This window comes from Trachypithecus francoisi, unplaced genomic scaffold, assembly GCF_009764315.1.
Source record: "Trachypithecus francoisi isolate TF-2019V2 unplaced genomic scaffold, Tfra_2.0 Lachesis_group4, whole genome shotgun sequence".
Classification (NCBI taxonomy): Eukaryota; Metazoa; Chordata; class Mammalia; order Primates; family Cercopithecidae; genus Trachypithecus; species Trachypithecus francoisi.
This window is the reverse complement of record NW_022681469.1, coordinates 104,584,115-104,610,983: the sequence shown is the minus strand read 5'-3', so window position 1 is coordinate 104,610,983 and position 26,869 is coordinate 104,584,115. Positions and strand designations below refer to the sequence as shown.

Below are 26,869 nucleotides of genomic sequence, written 5' to 3'. Positions count from 1 at the left end.
AGACACTTATATGTGCATGTGTATGTACCCAAACTTGAAATTAGAGTTTCTTGCATCAGTACTTACCCTTACTGTGTGAGATGCATAAATTCTTTCTAAAAATGCTTTTCTAAACAAACTTGTTCCCATCCACTAAATTGATTCCGTAAACCACAAAAAGGCCACAACATACAGTTAGGAAAACACTGCTTTGGACACACCCGCATCCAGTTTCAGACCTATAGCGTAACACTGCAACCCCATTCCCATTTCTGGGTCCCCACGGCTCAGAAAGCAGCTTCAGAATTATGCCTCAAAACAAGTAAGTTTTTAAAGAAGCCATCAATTATGGCTTTATTTCTGGACAAACTGTTCACTGATTTTAACACCAGTTTAAGTAGAATGTAGTTATGATGGAAAACCCCATATCAAATGCTTATATTCTACTTTTCAAAGCTGAATATAAATAAGTTTTCTCATGTTCTAAGTTTTTGTATTCGTGTATGTGATTGGGAGTTAATTGAATTTTAGACTCTTTTTTTTTTCTTTGTGAAGGAGAATATACATTTCATAATATTGTATGAGATTATAAAGGAAAAGGAGAAAAATCTTAAAGTTGGCTTCTTGTGTCATGCATGAATAATTTAACAGTTTTTAAGAATCATGTAGGCTGGGCACGGTGGCTCACGCCTGTAATCCCAGTACTTTGGGAGGCCAAGGCAGACGGATCATGATGTCAGGAGTTTGAAAGCAGCCTGGCCAGCATGGTGAAACCCCGTCTCTACTAAAAATACAAAAAATATCCTGGGCATGGTGGTGTGCACCTGTAATCCCAGCTACTCAGGAGGCTGAGGCAGGAGAATTGCCTGAACCCAGGAGGTGGAGGTTGCAGTGAGCGGAGATCACACCACTGCACTCCAGCCTGGGTGACAGAGCAAGACTCTGTCTCAAAAAAAAAAAAAAAAAAAAGAATCATGTAAACAAATATTTAAAAATGCATGTTTTATGTAATATATAAATGACGTAACGTCAGATTTTTTTTTTTCTTTTTAGTGTGAATATCTGGTATGTTACCCAATATTTTGACAAATAATAGGAAGAGAATTGAGTTCCTTTGAACCACTTTCAGAAGGGTTTCATCTCAGGTTCATGAGAGCTCTGGCTTCCAGATTGGCCAGTTTTTCTTTTCCCACATGGACAACTGTAGGAGGCCAACTCACTATATGTGTGAAACATAGTAATGAAACTTTGTGTGCTCTCTGAGCAACTCTGAGTTGGGCAGGGTGTAAAAAAGGTAAAAGAAAGTATCAGAGAACAATGCCAAATAAAAAAATTCATCCTAGCTATAACTCATATAAGAATTTGCCCCTTTTGAAATTTCAGATGTATTAGGATATAGAAGCAGAACTAAAATTTTCCTTTAAAATAAAATTCCTAAATTGCTATTCTCTCCTGGGTTTACTTTAAAAATCATTTCTGGGATTATATCAATAAAAATACTTATAGGAAAGTTGAAAATTAGAGGAAAAGATGAAAAAGCAAAGAATATTTCACTGCTGGGCTCCCACTGTTAATATTTTGAGTACATTTCCTGGGCAAGTATTTGGGCATAGTCTTTTTCTACGTATATTTTAAATAATTAAGATAATTTATCTTGCCCCCTCAAATCATTTCTTCATGCAATTAAAAACTCTTCACAAACATATATTTAGGCCTTATAGTATTCTACCCAATAGATGTAGCAGACATTTTCAGCCAGTTCTCTGATGCTGGACAAGTAAGTTTCAGTTTTTCACCTGTATGAATACCACTATGTGAACACTTATGCATACCCCTTGCCCATATTCCTGATCGTTTCCTTAGGGTAAGTACATAGAAATGAAATTACTTACTCTATTTTCATCATTTCCATCTGCTTTGTGGTTTCCTTCCTATCACAGGCAACTTCTTTGACATTGTCTGTATGCAATTGTCAATCTAAAACCTGGCTTAAAAGCCTTCAGTGATTTACTGTGTATTGTGAAATAGACACCAAAGTCCTTGATGTGACCTTCAAGGCTCAATGTGGACCTGCCCATCTACCCGCCTCTCCAGGCCTCTTCCCTCCTTTCTCTGGACTCAGTTGCATCAGCTTTTTAATTTCTTGGCTCCGTACCTTTTCCCTAGTTGCAGGGCTTTCAGGCCTGCATATCCTCTCTCCGAAGCATTCTCCCTCCATTCATCTGTCTTTTGTGGAATAGAAAGTGAGACCTCTGCTTAGAGGAGGTGGGTGAAGATTTGAAGAAAAGTGAAGGTGTCAAAAATTCATTTAGGAAATAGAGGAATTGGCCAGACAAGTACACAAAGGATTCCCAGATAGTAATGAGGGCCACTCCCATGGTGTTTTCAGAGTCAGGATATCAGATTCGCACCAAGAGAAGTGTAATTGGCATCTAGAACTATGATCACCTTTAACTTACGTAACCTAAGTCAGCCTGGTGAGTTCCGTAGCTGCTTCCTAATGTTTGTTTTCTTCAGTCTTCCAGAAGTGTCCCACCTCCTCTTTGCTAATTCAATTTATGTGGATGAAAGTACATTTTATCCTTAGAATAAGAGGACTTCACAAATAAGTACTTCTGAGATCACTGGAAGGCTTAATATGAAAATCTTCATTTCTGGGTTTCTTTGGGACACTGTATCACTGTTCCGTCCAATGGAGTTTCCACTAGCTACATGTGGCTATTTAAATGAAAATTAATTAAAGTTTTGAATAAAATGGAAAACTCTGCTCCTTCATCGTTCTAACTACACTTCCTAGCTGCCTGAGGCTAGTGGTCACCATATTGAAAATTCTTTTGGAATTTTCTACAGAAAATTTTCTTTTCAGAAAAGTCATCTCTGAAGCTAGTCAGTGCACACATGGTGATTCAGGAAAAATTAATGGACAGTTAGCCTAGGCTAGTTTGCTCCTAGATGTGATGTACAATTTGCTGGTTCATCTAGCTTTTTAATTTTTAAAACAGACGTTGAAACTCTGCTCCCTGCTGGCATTCCCAGTCATTCACAAAATTCAGTGGAAAAGCTGGCCTCCCTTGGCCCACATACCCCTAGGCTCCTGTTGTCTGTATCCTCCTCATGATCATACGACCCAGATGACTTGCTGACTAAGCAGGTGCCTTGGCCGAATAATAGGTGCTTGCCCCAAACCCCGTGGGTTTTATTTATATTCTATAGATAAATCTCATAAATGCATTTTGGTGGATTTCTACCATTTTTAAGGATCAAATAAAGTAAGGTTCTGCTCCTAGGCAAGACACCAGCTCTTTTGAAATGGCCCAATGATGGGGAGAGAGGGAGCATATAAGATACTCGAGGCATCACACAAGAGAAATGCATCCTTTCCCCATCTTATCTTCCCCTGGGTCTGCTTCACTCTATTTGTCTCCACCAGCAATTCCCCCGATGCCCAGATTCTAGTAGCACTCTATAAAGGCATTTGATTTCATAATTATTCTAGGTCTTTCTTGTGCATGCACATTCTTTGTTTATCTCTCTCTACTCCTCCAGTCTGAAGATAAAGCCGTTTTTGTGAAAATGGGAAAGGTTAAGGGGAGAAGGAACTGGAGCCTCTTTATCTTTCTGGTTTTTCTTTCCCAGAGGGAAGGGATGATATTTTACTGAGCTAGGAGGGAATTATTTTCAGAATTTTGGGGGATCCCCCATTTCTCTGCACTCTGGGGAGGGGCCTACCATAAACAATGCAGGGAAGAACTCTTGAGTGTGCATATAGACATTAACCTGAAGTAGACTGGATATAGAAATAGCAATACAGTCCCGTACAAAGAGGTTTCTAAACATAGAATATTGATGACTCTGCAATTTGATAATTGCTCTAATTAGGAATGAGGCAAGTAGATTTTGATTGGTTTGCTTAACAGAAAATTTTAGATACAGCTCTGTTTTAACCGTCAAACCCAAAATAAAGTTGCTTTGTTTTTTTTTTTTTTTTTTGAGACAGGGTCTCACTCTGTGCCCAGGCTGGAGTGCAGGGGTGTGATCTCCACTCACTGCAGCCTCAGCCTCAACCTCTCCAGGCTCAAATGATCCTCCCACCTCAGCCTCCCAAGTAGCTGGGACTACAGGTGCACGTCACCACACCCGGCTAATTTTTGTATTTTTTGTAGATACAGGGTCTCTCCATGTTGCCCAGGCTGGTCTCAAACTTCTAGGCTCAAGTGATCTGTCTGCCTTGGCCTCCCAAAGTGCTGGGATTACCGACATGAGCCACCACACCCAGCCAGCAAATAAAGTATCCTATACTTATGCAGCCTCCACAGTTTGCATAATATCTTCTCAAGCATCATTTTGTTTGATACTCATGATAAACCTGTGGGCTAAGGCAAAACATTTGCAAAAGGGAAACCTAGGCTCAGAGAGGTAAAGTAACTTAAGCTGGTCACACAGCTAGTGGGTGGTGGAGCTGAGTTTTGAATCCCATTCTAGTGCTTCTCTGAAAACATTGCTTTACTTCTCACTTATATTTCAGACTTGTAAAATAAAACACATGGAAGTTGGATAATTGATGATACAAATACAATAGCTGGTATACTAGATAATGTTTCTTGAGTACCTGTAATGCCAGGGGCTGGGGAAAGGGCTACTATGGTTGGATGGCATGAGTCCTGCCTTCAGGGAGCTTTCTTTGAAACAGGTAAAGAAATATACAAGCAACAAATGTACATTATTTTAGAACAAAATGGATGTATTAGTGCTTGTGGATGCTGAATAAATGAGAGTCCTTTATAGAAGTCTTTATGAGAGAAAGGGGTTTTGAATCAGATCCTGAAGGATATGTACAAAGACTAAGGGAAGGGCATTCAAACCAGGCGCAGAGGCATGGCGGGAGAAAAGAGAGATGTTAGAGAGTCAGCTTCAGTATGGTGGACTATTAATAAACAGGAAAAGAACACTTGTTTATCACTTATTTAAAATCTGCTCTGCATAAGACATAGTGTAAAGCTGCGGTTACAGCGGTGTGCAAAAGAGAAAGGTCCTTGCTTTCATATTGCTTAATTTTGCTGGGAGAGACTAAATATTGATTGTTGGTAATAAAATAAACACGCATTTCAGATGATGATAATTACTTTGAAGGAAAAGGACAGGATCCTATGAGAGTGTATAGTACAGCAACACAAATTAGAGTACTAGAGTGATATTTGAGCTGGTATGAGAAAGAGCAGGAGTTAACCAGGCAGATAGTTTTGGTACAGGAAGCAGGGAAGGGAATGGTTAGGACAAAGGGTGGAACATGTGCAGAGGTCTGGCGGGCACTGGAAGAACTAGAAAAAGGCCTGTGTGCCGGCATTGTGAGAGTGGAGGGGTGAGTGGTAGAAGATGGGACTTGGAAGGGGAACAAACTTCATCATATTTTGGTCTTTATTCCAAAAGCCTTGGGAAACTGCTGAAGTATTTTAAGCAGGAATGACATGATCAAATCTTCCTTCTAAAAGGATCACTTTGGCTGCAGTGTGGAGAATGTTTTGGAGTAGGGAGTAATAGAGGTTTTGAAGCAACCCCTCAGGAGGTTACCATAGTGGTCCAGGCTGGAGATGATAGTGGCTTGGTGCAGGGTGGTGGCAGTGGAGGTGGAGAGGAGTGGGAGGTTTCCATAGAGATTTAGGAGACAGAATGTACAGTACTTGGTGACATATTAGATAATGGAGAAGCAAATGGCAAGGATGGTTACCTTGGCTACCAAGATAAAGAACCTTGAAAAGGGAAGAAGATGAAATCAGCTTCAGATATCAGGCAGGCAGTTGGGTCTGTAGGTCAGAGGCTTAAGATGAGAACCCAGCTGCAATTAAATGTATAAGTCATCAGCGTGTAACTGACAAGGGAATCGCTGAGCATGGATGCATTTTCCCAGATAGAAAAGAGCATTAAATGAGGAAAGAAGGATGAAGCAGTGAGAATGTGCACTGGCCAGGTAGAACAAGCCAGTCCAGGAGCAGCTGGGGAGGTGGACAGAAAACCAAAAGGTATTTGAGTGTTATGTCGTCGAGGTGGAATAAAACTACTAAAAACAACAAAGCAGGGTATCTTTCAATTGATCTCTAGACCCATTTCCTCATCACACCCCAAATCTGTTATGTGGTGGCTATGCATCTCTGGATCTGAGACACTTGTGTAGTTAGTATTAAGGTATGTTTATTTATTATTTTATTACTGTGAACAGATTGCAGTGTGTGTATGTGTGGTGTGTGTCTGTGTCTTCTGCCTAAAACAATAACCTCCTTTCCTTTCTCCCACGTCACTGCACTTTTGGCTGCCGCCGTGGTTTGTTGCAAATCTGAGCTCATTTAATCCCACAGAGTATTAAACAATATCTGGTCTTGGTGGCTCTGTCATTCCACTGCAGGCGCCCCACCTTCATTTGCCAGCTGGGATCTTTTAATGAGCTAGCTGTGCACAGTTGAATAGTAAAACCCTTTTAGCTGGTGAAATATGTTTGAAGAACTCACCGTTGCAATGTTCCATGTGAGGCCTACTTCCACTCTCGCTGGCATTCTCTTTTCAGGATGGCTGCAGCTCCTCCAAGTTACTGTTTTGTGGCCTTCCCTCCACGTGCTAAGGATGGTCTGGTGGTATTTGGGAAAAATTCAGCCCGACCCAGAGATGAAGTGCAAGAGGTTGTGTATTTCTCGGCTGCTGATCACGAACAGGAGAGCAAGGTTGAGGTACGTCGTGCATTGCAGTCTCGTGAGTAACACTTACTCTCTTTTCTCTTTTCTTGGAAGTTTGCTCACAAGTCAGAGCTGTCATGTCAGTTCTGCTGATTCCTGTTTCCATGCAGGTTTGCTCATAGCCTTGAAAGCAAGGTCATGGGAGAGCTCTATGCTCATTGCTATGGCCGTTGTTTTGTAATTAAGTAAAATATGTACATAGTTCTGAAGTGAAATCTAAAAAACAAGATTTATTCACAGAAGTCTGACTTCTGTCCTTGTCCCCTTTACTCCATGATCTTTTCCCCTATAGGTAATCAAGTTTTGGAAGATCTTGGCTTATCCTTCCATTTGCAAAATTACACATATATATGTAATAAATCACATACACAGGTGTGTGTTCATCCTGGTCCCTTTCCTCCTTTCTTTGATTAACAGCAGCATGCCATGTATACTTTTCTCTACTTTGCATTTTGTTTCATTTTTATTTTACTATTTTATTTTCTTCAATCAGCTTTCTAAGGTTGAATCTCTACTTTGTATTTTTCAACTTAAAACATATTCTGGAGATCACTCCCTACAGTACATGCAGCTCATAATTCCTGATTTAGAACTGCGTGGTGTTTCATTCTATGGATGTTATCATAGTTAACCAGCCCCATATTGCTGCTGGACATTTGGGTTGTTTTCAGTCTATTGCTATTGCAAACAACACTGAAGTGGATAACAGCCTTATGCATCTGTCATAGTGTCTGGCCTCAGTTGATATATTTTTATCATGATAAAACGTTATCCATTCTTATTTTGAGTCTTATAAAAATACTATTTTTGTCAGTATTTCTTTGGGATAGATGCCTATAAATGAAATTGCTGGGTCACAGGTAAATAAAAATGTAGTTTTATTAAATATTATCAAATTTCCCTCCATAGGTGGTGTACCATTTTGCGTTTGCATCAGCACTGTATGACAATGCTTGTTTCTTCATATTCCCAGAATGTGTTGTCAAACTTTCACGATGGCTATTTTATGTTAATTGTACTTTCTGCCATTTTACTAAATTCTTTTATTGCTTGTGTCAGCTTTTATCATTGATTCTCTTGGGGTTTCCAGGTATATTGTTATATCACCCGCACATAGAGACTGTTTAGTTGTTCTTCTGTCTTTAATTGTTTTCTTGTTTTATTGCTTTGGCTTATATCTCAGGTTTTATGTTAAGTAGTAGTTGAAATAGTGGTTGTCCTTGGCTCTGCACCTGACCTGAGTGGGGCTGTCTCTAGTGCTTCCCTATTAAGTAAGCTGGTGACTTTGGGATTGAGATTTATGTAGTTTTATGTGCCATTGTACCTGGGTTATGTTAAAAAGTATACATAAGCCGGGTACAGTGACACATGCCTGTAGTCCCAGATACCCTGGAGGCTGAAGTGGGAGGATCACTTGAGCCCAGGAAGTTGAGAGTAGCCTGGACAACATGGTAAGACCCTATCTCTTTAAAAAAAAAAAAAAAAAGTATACATGAATTTCTATTTTGAGTATTTCTAAAAATAACAACTCAGGAATAGATATTAAATTTTGTTAGATATCTTTTCAGTACTTATGGAGATAATCACTTATTTTTTTCTTTATATTTATGTGATAAATTGAACCATCTTTGCATTCAGGGCATAACCTTCTTGGTTATGTTTTATTTATAAGTATATTTACCTGTGTGTGTTTCTCTGTGTGTGTGTGTTTAGATGGTAATTTGAAATGAAAATCTGCAGAAAATAAATTAGGGCTAGTAAATGAAGAAGCTCTTTTCACTGCACAACCTCTATTCTTTGGTGCTCTGTGCTTCACAAAATAAACTGATTTTTCTGATGTTTGTGCTTGGTTTCAAATAGGCATTCATCAATTTGTATTTTCCTTTTTTTTCTTAAACTCTTCCATTACGTCCAATGTGTATTTTATTTTCTTATCTAAATCTTAAATCACTGGCTCTGTTTCAGTTCTTTAAAAGCAGTCATCAGCACCAAAGAGGAACAGAACTCTATGAGGGGCTGCTTATTTTACATGAATTTAACAAAGGCACTGAAATGAACAGGCAAGTGGGCAGGACTTCAATGGGCTGTCTGGATGGTCTGGTGGCAGACTGTCTCCTACTGGGCTTTCACCAGACCCACTTTCCTCTCTTACTGAGCCACTAACTTAATAAAAACCCCTGAAACTTTAGTGAGAGTTTCCTTTCCTACAGGTGAAGAAGAGTGCTAGGTTCCCTGGTGAGCATGTTAGGTTTTAAAGGGGTGGGTATTCATCAGTGAGTGAATGTCCACGTTATTTGGGTCCAAATGTTTCTCTCTTTTCCTGGAATAGAATGGACTCTGTGTGGATAAAGTTTGCCGGTTTGAGTTGTTACTGACCTTCCCTGTCTGTCCTTCCTGAACATTTCTACCCTTTTTTTCCCGAGAGACATACAAACTAAAATAATCTTTGATTTTCACATGGGCAGATTTAAGTTCCCAAAGGTGGCTGCACCAAATCCCATTCCACGTGCCCTTCTTCCAGTGCGAAGGGCACTCCTCCCATGAAGAGGGAAAGGTGAGTCTACGCCCTTCACTCTCACTGTGAATCTTTGAGGGCTTGTGATTGCTCTGACCAGTGGAGCATGGTGGAAGTGATGCTATGTGACTTCCAGGGCTGGGCCGTAAAAGGATACAGCCTCTCTCTCTCTCTCTCTCTCTCTCTCTCTCTCTTACTTTCCTCTCTCTCTCTCTCTTGCTACTCTCTCTCTTGTTCCTCGGTCTCTCAGATGATCCCAGGCCCCAGACACTGGAGTGGAGACACATTATCCCTGCTATTTGCTGTTCAAATCCATGAGCATTAAAAAAGGTGTTTTATACCACTAAATTTTGGGGTAATTTGTTAAGTAGCCATAGTAACTTCAAAAATCACACAAAGCAATTTATAAACATGTCTGAAATGAATATTTCAAAACATTTTGTTTTCTTTTTTGGAGGATAGGCTACATAACTCTTACTTTACTCTCATGGTTACAATTATTTTAAGGGCGAGGCTAGATTTCTTTTGCTAGTTAACCAATGGTTTATGATTACTCAGATATATTTAGGTTAAATCCTATCCCCTTCCATAAGTACAGTGTGATATATACCATAATTAGCCTCTAAGGCAGCTGTGACCTCTCTTCTGAGTTCCATACCTGTGTTTTGAGCTTCCTCTTTGCATTCCCACTTGCATATTCTGCAGGTGAAATAACCTCACAGGTAAGAAAGCAAATTCATTTCCCCCAGCTCATATATCCCTGTTGCCCTAACAGCACCATTGTCGGCCACGTTTATGCTAGAAGCCCACAGGAAACATTGACCCTCACTTCCCCCTGCCCCCATCCCCAGTGCACAGGGACAGCTGTCACTGAGTCCCGCTGCCCCCTCTCTTGTGTGTCCATCTCCTCCCCGCTGCCCCTGACTCGTTCAGACTGAGTCCATCTCTCTTCTGCTACAATCTTATTCGTCCCTGGGTCTCTTTCTCCTGTTTCTTCTCCCTACAGGGTTACCAACATTTTCTTCCCAGAACATAGCTCTATCACCCCCTTGCTGAAAAGTGTTTCGTATTGTTTAAAGGCTGAGAGTCCAAGCTGATTTGTGTGCCATTCAGAACTCTTCCCAACTGGCAGCCTGCTCGCTTTTCCTTTCTTTTATTCTCTTTCTTTCTTTTCTATTTTAAATTAATAGATTATTTTTAGAGCAGTTTTATGTTTACAGAAAAATGAACGGAAGGCACAGAGTTCCTAAACAGCCCCTTACCCTGCCCCCAGTTTCCCCTGCTAGTAACGTCTGGCATCAGTGTGGTACATTTGCTACAATTGATGGGCCAATATTGACACAGTATATATATATATTTTGTTTTTTGAGACAGAATCTAGCTTTGTCACCCAGGCTAGAGTGCAGTGGCATGATCTCGGCTCACTGCAACCTCCAGCTCCCGGGTTCAAGCAGTGCTCTTGCTTCAGCCTTCCAAATAGCTGGGATTACAGGTGCCCACCATCATGCCCGGATAATTTTTGTATTTTTAGTAGAAACGGGATTTCACCATGTTGACCAGGCTGTCTTGAACTCCTGACCTCAAGTGATCCACCCGCCTTGGCCTCCCAAAGTGCTGGGATTATGGGTGTGAGCCACTGAGCCTGGCCTGATACAGTATTATTAACTAAAGTTCATAGTTTATATTCTTTGTGTTGTATATCCTGTGGGTGTACCTATATGTATAATGACAAACCATTGTAGACTCATAGAGAATACTTTTGCTACCCTGGAGGTTCTGTGCTCCACCAATTCACCCACCTACCCTAGACCCCAGAAATCACTGATCTTACTGTGTCCATGCTTTTGCCTTTCCTAAAATGTCACATAGTTGGAATCATTCAGTGTGTAGCCTTTTCAGATTGGCTTTTTTAACTTAGTAATGTGCATTTAAGGTTTCTTCCTGTCTTTTCCAAGCTTGATGACGCATTTCTTTTTATCACTGAACAATATTCCATTGTCTGGATATACCAGGTTATTTTTCCATTCACCCATTGAAGGACATCTTAGTTCATTCTAAAGTTTGGCAATTATGAACATAGCTGTTATAAATATTTGTGTGCAGTCTTTTGTGTAGACATAAGTTTTTAACTCATTTAGCTAAAGACATTTTAAAATGCAGTTTTTCATTTTGAATAGGTAATCATATATTTATGTGGTTCAAAGATTGAATGATATTTAAAAGGTTCACAGTAAGAAGTCTTCCTCCCTTGTCTCCATCCTGTATAACTCTTTTTATTAATTTCATGCATATCCTTCCAATATTTTATGCAAACACACACAAAACTGAATATCTGGCCTTATATTCTATTTTTTTGTGTGAATGCAGCACCTTACGTACACTACTATTAAACATGATTTTTAAATATGTAACTTTGAACTTACAGAAAAGATCTGCACTTTCCTATTTTCACTTAATAACATTTTCTAAAGATTTTTCCATATCTAGAGATTGTCCTTATTTTTTTCTTACAGGTACATAGTAATCTGTTGTGGAGATATACCGTAGTTTATTTAATTAGTGCTCTGTTGGTGGATGCTTGGGTTCTTTCCAGTATTTTGCTAGTCCAGAAAGTGCAGCTGTGAAGAACCTTGTACATAAGTCATTTTGTGCATGTATAGAGATAGCCATTGGATGTACTTCCAAATGTAGCATCATTGGGTCATAGGGTAAAGCTTTTATAAGAATTGACGTCCATAAGTGTTGTATGATTTCCTGCTTACTTTTCTATTCTCATTCTTAGCTGAGCCCTCTCAGCTTGTACTCTAGGCCCCAGCTACACTGAACTGCTTGCCATTTCTTGAGCAAATAACACACTTGCCATTTTTCTGTGCTTTTGCTCTTTCTGTCCTTTGCTGAGAAGATCCTTCTTCTCCCTTCCTCTCATCTACTTGGTAGACTTCTGTTTATCCTTCCAGGCCTCAACACCAATATCCCCTCCTCCCTTTAACCTGACACTCCTCTATGCATGTCAGTTGAAATTTACAACCACCTGAAACTAGGAGGATGAGTTCTGGCCGGGGAGAGAGGGGTCCTAGGTTTGTGTTTTGCCTCTCCCTTTTATAGGGTCTTGGGCCTTGAGCCTCTCTGAAACTCAGTTTCCTTATTTACCAGATAGAGATCATAATACTTCCCTCTGCTTGCTTTACAGGCTTTAGTGAGACACGTGTGAGCTGATGCATGAAAGCACTTTGTAAAGCTTTAAGGAGAACATTGGGAAGAAGGATTTTTTTTGTTTTTTAAAGAATGAACTAATGTTGAGAATTGCTGTGACTCCGGGTCTCAGTTCCAAAACTATCTTTGGCACATCACATACTACTGAATCTGCTTTTCAGACTTACTCTTACCCCTTTAGTTCGCTTACACTTACATCTGTCTCCATCTCCTATACTTGTCCCAAGTACAGAATGATGGGTTCTTTCCATATTTAGGTCTAGGAGCCACAATTACTATCACGTAACTTTTATACAAGCAACTATTAAAATACAGACTTTTAAACTATGAAGAGTAAGAACTTTTCGTAAAAACCCATCTATTCCTCAGCCATTTCATGACATTTTATTTTATTTTATTTTATTTATTTTATTTTATGTTTGAGACAGAGTCTCACTCTGTCACCCAGGCTGGAGTGCAGTGGCACAATCTCAGTTCACTGCAACCTCTGCCTCCTGGGTTCAAGCGATTCTCCTGCCTCAGCCTCCCAAGTAGCTGAGATTACAGGCATGTACCACCATAGCCAGCTGTTTTTTGTATTTTTGATAGAGACAGGGTTTCATCATGTTGGCCAGGCTGGTCTCAAACTCCTGAGCTCAAGTGATCCACCCACTTCGGCCTCCCAAAGCATTGGGATTACAGGCATGAGCCTTCACGCCCAGCCCAGTTCATGACATTTTAAACACATATCCTGAGGTTTCCCTAGAAACCTCATACTTGAGTGATGAGATCCTAGGAAATAATTTTCTAAGAATATAATCCTCTATTTTATAATTTAGTATGTAATAATTTAATTACATAAATCATTTAATAATTATATAATTTAATTACATATACATAATTATATTATTTAATAATTATATTGTTTAATAATTATATGAAACCAGTTATATAATAGATGGTTATATTTTCAGAAAATGATTTCCTGGGACCTCAACACTCTCAAGTATGAGGTTTCTAGGGCAACCTCTGGACACATGCAAAAATCATGCAAAAAATCGTGTGGACTCCTCATTCATCCACTCACCCACCTGCCAACTGATCCTCCTTTCCAGGCGGCTCTCCCTTCAGCTTGTCCACTTAGCCACCCTCTATCCCCCTGTCAGTCAGTCCCATCCAGCCATCATCTCCATATGTCAAATTCACTGTACTTAAGACTAGAAGAGTAAGAAATAAGATCCTCCAGCACAGAGTTCCTCAGTTTCCAAAATTACACTGGATTTTTTTTTTTCAGCTGCAGTTTGCAGATTGGAACATCCTAATTTTATATTCTTTAGTCTTTCCCTTGTGTATTTTGGGCTTTTAATAACATCTCTTTTGGTTGCAGGGTAGGATGGGTAAATAGGTATCAATATTTGAAAGCGCCTCTGTCCTCTCTGAGGATGCATCAGAGAACTCATCTCAACTTTACCCCAAGTCCTGCCCTCCCTCTAGGTAGACATGTTGAAGAAGCAGAGGAATAACTTCCTGGATTATGGTGTGCGGGGGTGTGTGTGTGTGTGTGTGTGTGTTTGTGTTTGTGTGTACGTGTGTATGCATGCATGCTCATGGATGATACAGGTCCATTCCTACATGGTTGAACCTTCTATTTAGGAAAAAAAATGGATCCAACATTAGACTTCTTTTCCAGAAAAACAGTGGGATTTTGGCTAATGTTTATATTACTTATACTTGGTGTCCAAGAGGCTAATTATACCAGAATTTATGGAGACAGAATTCTTTATAACAAAGTTAGATTTGACACATAATATTTTTTAAAAGAGTCTTTCTTTGTTAATAAATATTGTCTTCATTATTTCCTTTTTTAAAGTCTTTATCATTTCCTCATTTTTTTTCAAATTAGCTTAAAGTTTTGTCTGTTTTCCACTACATGAAATACTGTATGGATTCAGTGTCATCAATGAATTTATATAACTTTCATGATTTGGGGAAGGCTTTTGGTAGATCATTTCCCCTTTCTTTATCATTGAAAATATTTACAAGAAGAATAGAAAATTACCAGTTAATGATGGCTGGTAGCATTGTTAGTAAAATTGTCCAGATGGAGGCTATATTTGTGGTGTGTGGGGTGTGTGTATGTTGCGGGGGTAGAGGGAGCTGAATTTTAATTCTGAAAGTTATTTCTTACAATAGGAAAGTACAGGTCATTCTGGAATCAGAGAGAGCTGAGCAAAGCTTCATGACCACTGGGCAGATTTGCACTATTCCTTCCTTCCTTCCTTCCTTCCTTCCTTCCTTCCTTCCTTCCTTCCTCCCTCCCTCCCTCCCTCCCTCCTGCCTCCCTCCCTGTGTCCCTCCTGCCTCCCTCCCTCCTCCCTCCCTCCCTCCCTCCCTCCCTCCTGCCTCCCTCCCTACTCCCTCCCTCCTTCCTCCCTCCCTCCCTCCCTCCTCCTCCCTCCCTCCCTCCTCCCTCCCTCCTGCCTCCCTCCCTACTCCCTCCCTCCTTCCCTCCCTCCCTCCTCCCTCCCTCCTGCCTCCCTCCCTCTGTCCCTCCTGCCTCCCTCCCTACTCCCTCCCTCCTTCCCTCCCTCCCTCCCTCCCTCCCTCCTGCCTCCCTCCCTCTGTCCCTCCTGCCTCCCTCCCTACTCCCTCCCTCCTTCCCTCCCTCTCCCTGCCACCTTTCTTTCTTTCTTCCTTCCTTCCTTCCTTCCTTCTTCCTTCCTTCCTTCTTCCTTCCTTCCTTCCTCCCTCCCTCCCTCCCTCCCTCCTGCCTCCCTCCCTGTGTCCCTCCTGCTCCCTCCCTACTCCCTCCCTCCTCCCTCCCTCCCTCCTCCCTCCCTCCCTCCTCCCTCCCTCCCTCCCTCCCTCCTCCCTCCCTACTCCCTCCTCCTTCCCTCCCTCCCTCCTCCCTCCCTACTCCCTCCCTCCTTCCTCCCTCCCTCCCTCCCTCCCTCCTGCCTCCCTCCCTCTGTCCCTCCTGCCTCCCTCCCTACTCCCTCCCTCCTTCCCTCCTCCCTCCCTCCCTCCCTCCTGCCTCCCTCCCTCTGTCCCTCCTGCCTCCCTCCCTACTCCCTCCCTCCTTCCCTCCCTCTCCCTGCCACCTTTCTTTCTTTCTTCCTTCCTTCCTTTCTTTTTTTGTTTTCTTCTAGCCAGCTCCAGAATCAGGAGTCCCCAGTCTTATATGGAGTCAGAAGTGTCTCCCTCACTTCCAAGAGAGCATGACTTAGCAGAGGACTTCCTTCCATCATATCCCTTTTCCCAAATGCATTTCTGATCTCAGACCTTTGCATTGTTCCTCCCCAAAGATCTTATGCTTCAGTGAAATAAAAAACAGTTCTTCTAAAGGATGGTTGAGGATGTTGTCCTCTGATCTCAGCACCTTCTTTTGTCTTTATTTAAACTTATATGAACCTTAAGAATACATTTCCTAAAACCAGTCAAACAGCAGGCAAGACACTGGGGTAAAAAAATAAAATAAAAACAAACATGCAGGGCATGGTGGCACACACCTCTTGTCCCAGCTACTTGGGAGGCTTAGAGGGGAGGATCGCTTGAGCCCAAGTGTTGGGAGGACAGCCTAGGCAACATAGTAAGACTTCATCTCCAAAACAAACAAAAAATACACACATACACACACACACACACACACACACACACTCACATATGTAATTAAAAATAAATAAAAAATCCTCAGTGATAATTATCAATGCTCCTTTAGAGCTACAAATTTTTAAAAGCTAAAAACATCTCTCCAAAGCATCCTATTTTCCTTGCCATCTTCCCCCACCCTGAGAAGTTTGGCTGACTCATCACCTCATCTCACAGTGGTTTTTGCTGGTGGTGCCAGGGTTGTGTTCACCATCTGAGTACAGTACGAAAGGCACAATGGTTGTGTTTCATTAATTGAAACGTCTATTGTGTGAGTGTCTCTGTTTCCCCTTTCACTGGGTGGTATCCAGAAATAGTGTGTGCTGGAATGTGGATGGGGTGAAGTGACGGCGTAAAGCTGATCTTGCTTTTCATTTCCGACGTAATCACACAAAATAATGAAGGGCTTGCTCTGCAAAATTGTTTTTGTCTTTGGCTCTAGGGTCTTTTCGAGGCTCATGTTTTCTATCCTCCAACCTAACCTGGCAGGTGGTCCCTGAGGGAGTGGCAAGCTCAGGACAGGCGGATCCTTGGAAACCCCCTGATTAGCACTGGGCATGCTGACATTTAGAAGTATGCTTCTGCACACTCCTGCTCTGGGCATTCTTATATTGTTATGTGACTTGGGCACCCAGAAGTCACACTAGCTGACAGATTTGTTTTATGAAAGGCTGGGTGGGAGTGGCCATGGGGCAGAAAGACCAAGTGCTCATCTCTTTCCACAGTTCACTTTAATAACCAAAGCTGAGACCAGAACCATCTCTGAAAAGATCCATCTTTTAAGGGGTGAACACTTTCCTTTTTCCTTTTTCTTTTCTAATAGAAATTAAGCTAGGACTTTTGACTTGGGGAACTAAATTGTTTTTGCCACACAGAAAGAAGATGTCAGGTGCTTTTTGGCTATTTGTACCTGGAGAAACCTCTTTTGCTTCCTCAAATCCGACTTCTCTGGCTCATTAATAATGTGGCAGTTGTAAAGGTGGGTGGATTTTATATTTAAAAATGGCTGTGGAGTTCATGTTCTAGATGGCTGACTTTACCAAGTTTAGCTAATTAAATTTTGTGTAAGTGTTCCTGATTTTGTGAGATTTGTTCCCAAAGTGGGATTTTAAGTAGCCAGTCTATCTACATGAGACAAGTGTGTTTACCCCTCCCCCACCTCACCTTGTTGTGATTAGCCAGATTTAAAACATAATGGAGCAGGTGTGAATGGCTGTCATAGAAGAGCCCTTATGAGGCCCATGCTCTGTGGCCTGTGACAAAGATGCAGCAAGGGGCATGTGTTACAGGCTCGGGGCCTGGCTGCCTGGCTGCCGGGCTTTTGGTCTGGTGCTTAGGAAGGCTGATTAGGCCCATCTGGCTACTTGGGGATCCCCTTCCTTCCTCACCATTCCGAGTTTGGCCTGAAAAGCAAGTTAGCTGCATATATTTTGAACTCCTACGAAGACCATCTGGTCTTTTTGATTCAGTTGTCAACATTTTTTTAATCAGGCAGTCCGTATTAAGCCCTTGCAGTTCTGTGCCTTAATGACATCATGGCAGCTCCCCCACATGGCACAGCAGACACCTCTGTGGACTTTGGAGACCCTTGACATGCCCCTTCCTCTCTTAAGTCCTTAGCCACCTTGATGGCTGGCCCATTTTTTAAAGTCAACTCAGATTCCCCCCGCTTGATACAGCCTCTAGAGGACCATGCGGATGTGTTCCTCATTTCTTTGAACTTTTACCTTCTATGCTCCCTTAGATCTTTGTAGTTTCTCCATCCATCCACTCAGCCACCCATCCAAAAAAAGGCTTATTGATGCCTGATATGTACCAGACTTGGGGTATGTCAGTGAATTAAATAACAAAGATATCCCCTTTCCCTCTTGGGGCTTACACTCTAGCTGGGGGAGATAGCATACATAAACAGTACATGCAATAAGTCCATCAGTTCTATAGTATTTCAGAAGGGGATAAATGTAATGGAACAGGAAAGAGGAAAAGCAGAGCAGTGGTTGGGTGGATCAGAAGGGCAGAGCAGGAGGCAATGGCAAGTTGCTGCAGGAAGGAAGCAGGCAGGCCTTGGAGACCCTGAAGCTGGCCTGGGCTCATGGGAATTTGTGTGCATGCCTTTGTCTTCCTCCCCAACCAAAAGGACAGGGCCTGGGCCTCCTCACTGATTTCTGCTTGCAGCATTTAGCACAAAATGCTTTGCGTGTAGTTGGTGCTCTGTAAATAATTGGGAAAATAGAAATGAGTGTGTAAAAATGAATTTGAGGACAAATAAACCATTTCCTAATTTTTACTTCTTTTCCTGCCCTTTTAAAAACCTGTATAATAAATCTGTGCTTAAGAAGCTGAGATTAGTTTTCTATTTACTTGTTGCTTTCAAGACAAAAGTTGTCACTGGCACAGGGGTTTTGGAAAGTGTTGGTCAATGCCTGGACTACTTTTTGACATAGAGTGCAATGTTAAGATGTAAACGTCAATTCCATTTCAGAAGAGCACAGAGGAGCAGTTTGATTACTGCTGTGGCCAGCTTTGTGCTCTACAAGAATCATTATTGTTTTTTTGAATAACTAACTTTTGGGAACTGCATAGGGGACAAATCTTGAGTATATTTTATTGTCAGTTTGCCATGAAAAATTCAAGAGTCTCTTGAAAAACTCTGGATATAATTAGCTTTCAGTTTGCAAATATTTATCGAGTTAAATGACATTATCCCAGTGCACAGCAACACCTAACATGAATTGTGCAGAGCCAAAGTCACCTGACCAACGTGTGTGCCACACGGGTTTCAGCTCTTACATGAGGTTTAGCAGTTATGGGAAGTCAATACAGAATAGCTTTGTGGGCTGCATTCAGTCGATATAGCTGGGTCTTGAGTTAAAAAAAGAAAGATCTAAGACTGCTGTTGCTTTCAGCTGCCCAATTTAAAACGTAAATGACTCCTGCAGCTGATAAAATTCTCCCTTGAGAGTTCCAGAGCACTGTGTAACTTAGAGACTTGAATTCAATACAGCATCTACCACACAAAGAGTGTGTCATAGGCTCATAGAATGTCAGAGTCAGAAGGCCCCCATGGGGAAGCTAGTTGCAGGTTCCTCTGCCGTGGGTCACAATGTGGGGAGGGAAAAGGGAAGCACAGGAGGGCGAGACTCTGAGGGTTACCCACACCCTGGTCCCGGGCCTCTTCTTCCCTTTGCCTGGACATACTTGGCCTGATTTTATTGTGCTTATGATTCTGTGTAAGAGTTTGTATGAAGAAAGTGTTCTGAGGTTAAAAATACTTGGGAAGAAATAGTTTGACTCAAAGTAGCTCCCTCATTTTCCAGGTAAAGCCGTCGCAGCCTGGAGAAGGTAAGATGCCCCACTAAGTTGCATGTTCTGCAGTTCTGAGAGCAGCTGGAGATGCACCTCCGTGGGACTGTTTCCTTCTGTGTCCACCTGTTTGTCTTAGTGTGAGGATCAAATGGGACAGACAGGAAAGCCCACAGTGTAATACAGTAGTGAAATGCAAATGTTATGATCCTTTTCTGTTTTCCACCACTAGAGCAACCATGTAAGTTATCAAACTGTGTTACAGGAAACCCCAATAGTCCTTGCAGGGGGACTCAGGGTTCTGCTTTCTTTAGACAAAGATCTTCCCTTTTATCTGCTTTCTATCTTAGGCTTCTAGATAAAGTTTCTTTTGAAGGTAGGGCTCGTAAATAGCTGTGTTCAATATTGGTGAATGCTGGCAGCCGCCTGTGCCTGTTGAAATGGGCAGGCTTAGGATGTTCAGGATGATGACTGGCTGAATAGCTGGTTCAAGATGATTGCCCTATTACGTGAGCACCAGGAATAGATTGGCATGAGCCACACAGACTGAAACTCACCATGGAGACTTTTGAGCGGCATTGTGAAGATTTAAAAATCAGGGTATTCCCAAAGCCTTTTATTTTTTGGCTCTGTTTATAACTGACACGATGGTACAGTATAAGTACCCAGGAGGAAATGAGGTAGTACCTGACAGGTGATGACGTTTTCTTTCCTGTGTTTGTTTTTCAGTGCACTTACATTTCAATCGACCAAGTTCCGAGGACCCATGCCATAATGATAAGCAGACCCGCCTGGCTCTGGGGGGCAGAAATGGGAGCCAATGAACATGGAGTGTGCATAGCCAATGAAGCCATCAACACCAGAGAGCCAGCTGCCGAGATAGAAGCCTTGCTGGGGATGGATCTGGTCAGGTACTGCACGGTGATTCTTTGAAACAACTTCCCAGAAAAGGTTGGAACTGGGGACAGGATGTATTTCTCCCTAAACCTTGCATTTTTTAACATAATCCTTCCAAAGATGGTGTGTGCCTTTTCATAGAAACTTGAAGATGATGGGGTAAATGAATGGATTACAATGGAATGTTATTTAACAATAAAAAATAATCAAGTGGCTGGGCATGGTGGCTCATGCCTGTAATCCCAGCACTTTGGGAGGCCAAAGCAGGTGGATCACCTGAGGTCAGGAGTTTGAGACCAGCCTGGCCAACATGGTGAAACTCCATCTATATAAAAAATACAAAAATTAACCGAGTGTGGTGCTGGGCGCCTATAATCCCAGCTACTCAGGAGGCAGTGGCAGGAGAATTGCTGGAACCTGGAAGATGGAGGTTGCAGTGAGCCGAGATCATGTCATTGCACTCCAGCCTAGGCAACAACAGCAAGACTCCATCAAAAAAAAAAAAAAAAAGAAGAATCAAGTACAGATACATACTAAAGCATAATGATCATGAAAACATTATACCAAGAGAGAAGCCAGACACAAAAGGTCATATATTATATGATCCTATTTATATGAAATATACAGAATAGGCAAATCCATAGAGGCAGGAAGTTAGATTAGTGGTTGCCTGGGGTTTGGATGTGGGTGAGAGAATGGGGAGCGATTCCTAATGGGCATGAGCTTTCTTTTGTGGGTATTGAAAGTGTTCTAAACCTTAGATTGTGGTGATGGCTGCACAACTTTGTGAGTATACTAAAAACCACTGAACTGTATAGTTTAAATGGGTGGATTTTATAGTACTTGAAATATATAATATATATATAAATATGAAAAACCATAAACCAGAAAAGAAAAATTGAACAGAGATCACTTCCCTCCTTTCCTCTCTATGTCTCAGTTGTTTTTTCTTCCTTTTTCTCCTCTCCCAGCCGCTATACAGCAGAAGGAACCTGCTGTGCGAGCTGGATAGGGCAGGAATCTTTGTACACTCCTGTGTCATAAGCACTGAGAACTGTGTGCCTGGCCTGTAATGAGTGATCAATAACTGAATTTTGAATGAATGACTAAAGTAGAAGGTAGGCCGGAACAAAGCAACATTCTGAAATGCCTTGTTTTGTCCCTGAAATAGTGAATTGAAATAAAATCATGACGTAGTTGAAAGACGATTGGGCTGGGAGCTGGAGTTCTTGGCTTTCATTTTGGGTGTACCAAGTTACATCACCTCTCTGGGCCACAGTTTCCTCATTTTTTCAATATGAGGTCTAGACTGGATGACTTCTGAAGAACTCCCAAAGCTAACATCCTAGAAAAAGGAATGGGGTTGGACTTTGGTTTTGCAGGGGAAATGGCACATTTAGACAGCGGCCTCGGAAACTCACTCCTCAGCCACCTGATGGAGAGGTCTGCCAGGGACACCCTTTTGGTAGCACAGTGACTTCCTGCCTTTCTTACCTTTCCTTACCATTCCTCATTCTTATAAACTCGGCAAGAGCAGCTTCCCTGAGCTGGGGAAAAGGCAGAAAAAGCCAGTTTTTAAAAACCAGTTATTTATAGCTAGTTTTCTCTTGATTCGCAAACTGAAATGTATAGAATACCAAGAAGTTTTGAGCTTATGTTTTGACAGCTCTGCAGTATTTTTTATTGTATTTGCAGTATGGGACTTATAGAACAGACAAAATTACCATTTTAATAGTTGATTTCTAAGGAACAGTGGAAGAGGATTTTTTGTCTTTCTTCAGAGCCCCTGATGTATCTTTTTAAGATTATCAACCAATAAAGCAACAGGAGTTTACTGAATATCTACTTTGTGCTAGACTCTGTGGGCACATGAAGCAGCTCAAAGCTTCAAAGTGATTTTAGTCTGGTTGCAGGAAGAAGAAAATTGAACAATGGAAATTGTAAGAGTAATATAAGAAGATAGTGGGAGAGAGGTAACTCAAAGTAATCTGAGATTTGATGCCACGTGAATAGCACAGAATTCCATGGTGTGGCCTTCAGCAAACACTGCAGGATGTTCACAGATTATCACGGACTGGTCACATTTGTGAATGCTTTGAGGGGGAGGTTCATTTGACCTGAAGCTACAAGGCTGAGGGAGGTAGACAGAGAAGATATGTTTGTCATAGACTTGGCGTTGTGATAATTAGCAAGGTCCGGAGTAGATGACAGGATGAGAGTTTAACCTTCACCATATAACTTTAACTCCATCTTGGGCTAGCCATGTCCAGCTATTGCAATAAAAAGGGTGTGAAGAGGACCTGTCACTGGTAGATTCTTCAGGGTGGGGATGGACAACTGGAGAGTGAGCAAGGTGGTAAAGAGCTTCATTGAGTGACAGAACAGCTCTCAGGAGACCCAAAGTGGGTAGCTCCATTCTGCACCTTAAGTGGATCTTTGAGTTCAGGGTCTGGTTTCATCTTTAAAGCAGCTATGATCAGTTTAGCCAAGCATAGCCAGATTTTTAAGGGTCATTTCATACCAACGAAATCTTAAAAGTAACTCATGTTCATTACCCAGCATTCTCTCTCTCTCTCTCTTTTTTAGACAAGTCTTGCTCTGTTTCCCAGGAGTATAATGGTATGATCTCGGCTGACTGCAACCTCTGCCTCCCAGGTTCAAGCGATTCTCCTGCCTCAGCCTCCTGAGTAGATGGGATTACAGCTGTATGCCACCACACCCAGCTAATTTTTGTCTTTTTAGTAGGGACAGAATTTCACCATGTTGACCAGGCTGGTCTTGAACTTCTGACCTCAAGTGATCCGCCTGCCTCAGCCTCCCAGAGTGCTGGGATTACAGGCATGGATCACCACATCCAGCCCCAGATTTCCTTTTTGATGATTTAATTCCTGTATTAACTTTTAAGAAACTCCAGATGATATTGATACTGCAGGTCGAAAAACCACAGTTTGAGTGGCAAGTTCTAGAGTAGTGGTTCTCAAAGTGTGGCTGGTGAACAAGCATCGCCTGGGAACTTGCTGGAAATGTAAATTCTCAGTCCCTACTTCACACCCAGGGCCAACAACCTGTTTTAACAAGTTCTCCAGCTGGTGCTGGTGCATGGTTATGGTGAGAACCACTGCTCCAGGGGAAACTTTCTGTCAGTTGGTTGCATTCTCTTAATTTGGGGCTCGGTGCCTCCCTAGGTATTGCTGTGTAAGGAACCACTACTTTCTCTGGCCTTGCTTGCACTCTGTGCCTAGTAGCAGTTCCTCCCTGGACAGCTCCTATGAGAGCAGGCTATATCCATTTCATGTGCTCTTTCAAGGGCCTGCTAGACTGTGGTTAATTATTCAATGAATACAGCACTTACCCCTATACTTATCCTGGTACTTTGTACTTTCCAGCAGCATGTGAAATCCAACCTCAGCTCAAAGAGACGTAAGGGAATGACAGTAGTAATGTAAGAGGCAGTGATTTTAAGATAAAGGTATAATTTGTGTATGTTTCCTAGAGGCTTATGGGAATGTAAGCATTAGGCAATACTGTTTTTATAATGTGTTTTCAGTAACATTTATCTGAAAGCTAAGCTTCATCTGTTATTTTTGATTCACTGTTCTCTGACCACTAGTCCCTTTCTCCTGAGGAAGAGGCACATAAAGACACGTACACATTTTTGCATGTTTCATGAAGTTGGTTCCAAGTAATGAGTAGCCAATAGGAGCTAACATAAAAGTGGGAATTTGGCCAGGTACACTGGCTTGTGCCTGTAATCTCAGTGTCACATGATCCTTAGAGTGTTGCTTTTCCAGCCAGAAACGTCTGTGGCTGGTGATACCTTTGCCTGAGTTTTGGTCAGGCTGCTGGGTTTTTTCCATCACTTGACCTGGCACGCTGTACTCAGCTTACACTACTGGCCTGGATCTCATGCCTTCCAAGGGCAAGCCAGGCGCAGAGGGGCAAGGGGTATGTGAGCAAGCATGGGGTCCAGCCACTTCACACAGCCAGCTGTGCCAGCTGCAGCGGGATGGGCAGTTCTAGGCATTGGCACAGGCGCTGGCACAGGTGCTAGCTCTGTGCGAGGCTGCAGCTGGACCAGGCATACTGCAAATGGCTTCCACTGCCGTCACCAAGGAACATGGTGGTGCCTGGCAGCTTGGAAATGCCAGGAACTGCAGAGCCGCAAAGAGGGTGTCACAGTCCTGGCTCGGGGAGCCCCTAGGTCTGGACTCCCCCAAGGGCTGCAGCTCTTCTTCTCATCACCTGCAATGTGGCGAATGGTGGGGGATGGGGGCATGCTTCAGCACTGTGTTACAGCTCTTTCAGTTCCACCATTTGGCAGGTCCCAAGTTCTTGTCCCGTGTTCAGGAAGAAGGGGATACATAGACAGCTGGAGAGTGAGCAAGGTGGTGAGGAGCTTCATTGAGTGACAGAACAGCTCTCAGGAGACTCAAAGTGGGTAGCTCCATTCTGCAGGCAGGTCATCCTGACGAGTATCCAGCAGAGGAGAGTATCCGGCAGAGAGGAGACCTGTAGTGGGTAGCTCCCTTCCCCAGGCAGGTCATCCCAACGAGTCAAGGAGGCCCAAAGTTGGTAGCTCCTTCCTACAGCTGGTAGTCCCAGTGTCTGTGTGAGTCTGGCTGAGTCTGGGGTTTTTATGGGCTCAGAAAGGAGGAAGTGCTTACTGATCGGGTCATGGGCAGGCCCAGAAAAAGCACCATAAGTTCTCACTCTGGGCTGCGTACTCCACCCGGAACTGGCAGTCCAGGCTTCAGGCCGTTCCTGGCTTAAAGGTGGGGTTTCACTGGAGACCTGCTCTTTTCCGCCCAGGAACCTGTCTGCCTCCTGCCATTAACATGGCATCCATGGTGCCTAGGTTTTTCATCCTGGGGGGTACTGGCAGGCTCACACTGAGCTACCCTCAGCCCTCCCAACCTCCCTCCCATGCTCATTGGTGCCCGAAGTCTGGAGAAGCCCAGGGTGGCAGGGGGCTGGCATGTCAGCACCACCCTGAGCATGTGCACACCCAGCCAGGTTGCGATAGCACCTGGGCTCAGCCACAGCTTTGCTCTGCACTGGAGCAGGCGCTGGAAGCAGGAAGAGGTCAGGGAGCAGGAAGCAGGTACTTCCAAGCCTATAGGGGCAAGGGCTTCCTGGGCTCCTGACAGCACAGGGATGCGCAGGTCCAGAGCAGCTGCAGCTGTGTCTGGGAGCATGGGGCTCCCACCCTGCCAACTCGGTAGGGGTCGGGACTCCCACCAGCCTCACAAAGCACGCAACCCAGGCCCCGCCTCCCCATTGCAGCCGACATCTTCACAGTGGCTCCTCCAGATGGGCCACCACTGCTATCACCAGCACTGTAGGAGGCGAGTCATGAGGATCACTTGAGCCCAGGAGTTCAACACCAGCCTGGGCAACATGGCAAAAGCCTGTTTCTACAAAACAAATGCAAAATGTAGCTGGTTGCACTATTGCATGCTTGTAGTCCCAACTACTTGAGAGGATGAGGTGGGAGGATTGCTGAGTCCATGAGGTCAGGGCTGCAGTGAACCATGATTGCATTACTGCACTCCAGCCTGGGTGACAGGTTGAGACCCTGTCTAAAAGAAGCAAAAAAAGGGCCTGACGTGGTGGCTTATGCCCCGTAATCTTAGCACTCTGGGAGGCTGAAGTAGGAGGATTGCTTGAGCCCAGGAGTTCAAGACCAGCCTCGGCAACATGGTAAAATCTTCTATCTACAAAATATACAAAATTAACCCAGTATGATGGCCCATGCCTGTGGTCCCAGCTACTTGGGAGGCTGAGGTGGGAGGTTTGCTTGAACCCAGGTGGGGAGGTTGCAGTGAGCTGAGATCATGCCACTGCACTCCAGCCTGGGTCACAGAACAAGACTCTGTCTCAAAAAAAAAAAAAAAGAAGGAAAGAAAGGGGAATTTATTTTCTGGATGTTAGGGTGCATTTTTTCTTTCTTTTTTTTCTTTTTCTTTTTTTTTTTTTTTGACAGACTCTTGCTCTGTCACCCAGGCTGGAGTGCAGTGGCACCATCTCGGCTCACTGCAACCTCTGCCTCCTGGGTTCATGCCATTCTCCTGCCTCAGCCTCCCGAGTAGGTGGGACTACGGGTGCCTGCCACCACGCCCAGCTAATTTTTTGTATTTTTAGTAGAGACAGGGTTTCACCATGTTTGCCAGGATGGTCTAGATCTCTTGATCTCGTGATCCGCCTGCCTCGGCCTCCCAAAGTGCTGGGATTACAGGCGTGAACCCCCACGCCCAGCCTAGGGTGCCACTTATAATCCAAGGTCTGTCAGACATGATAGATCTGGGCCTCAACATGGATGAGAACTAGGAAGCATTTGGAACCTCTTTGTCAGAAGTATGCTGGTAAATGTTTAATAACCAGCCTGGTGGAGGAAAGGGGCAGCGCTGTTTGAGTCCTTTTTCAATTTCCTTAGTGTAAATACTCCCACCGTGATGGGTTTCAAGCTACCAACAGTTTCACAAGTGGCTCAAATGTCCCTAAAATTTAACCATCTGCTCTCCAAGCTGGTAGCAACTGGCTCCAGCAGATTGCTGCCTTCTTTCAGTATTTCTTGCCTTTTCTTCCCTTTGCATAACTACTTTATTCTTTTTTT

The 26,869-nt window shown here is 43.0% G+C and overlaps 1 protein-coding gene across 3 annotated transcripts in view; it reads left to right on the top strand.

The window, feature by feature from the left end:
- The window catches only part of SCRN1 (secernin 1), a 69,997-nt gene that overhangs the window by 14,826 nt on the left and 28,302 nt on the right, over nt 1–26,869 (top strand). Inside the window, exons 1-3 of one of the 3 annotated variants that reach the window (XM_033194041.1) lie at nt 5,682–6,159; nt 6,536–6,695; nt 20,089–20,270. In XM_033194041.1, the coding sequence (XP_033049932.1) occupies nt 6,537–6,695; nt 20,089–20,270 (341 nt within the window). In that variant the 5' untranslated portion in view covers nt 5,682–6,159; nt 6,536. Of the gene's footprint in view, nt 1–5,681; nt 6,160–6,535; nt 6,718–20,088; nt 20,271–26,869 lie in introns of those variants that run through there. The other 2 variants (XM_033194040.1, XM_033194042.1) reach the window with 2 other exon arrangements.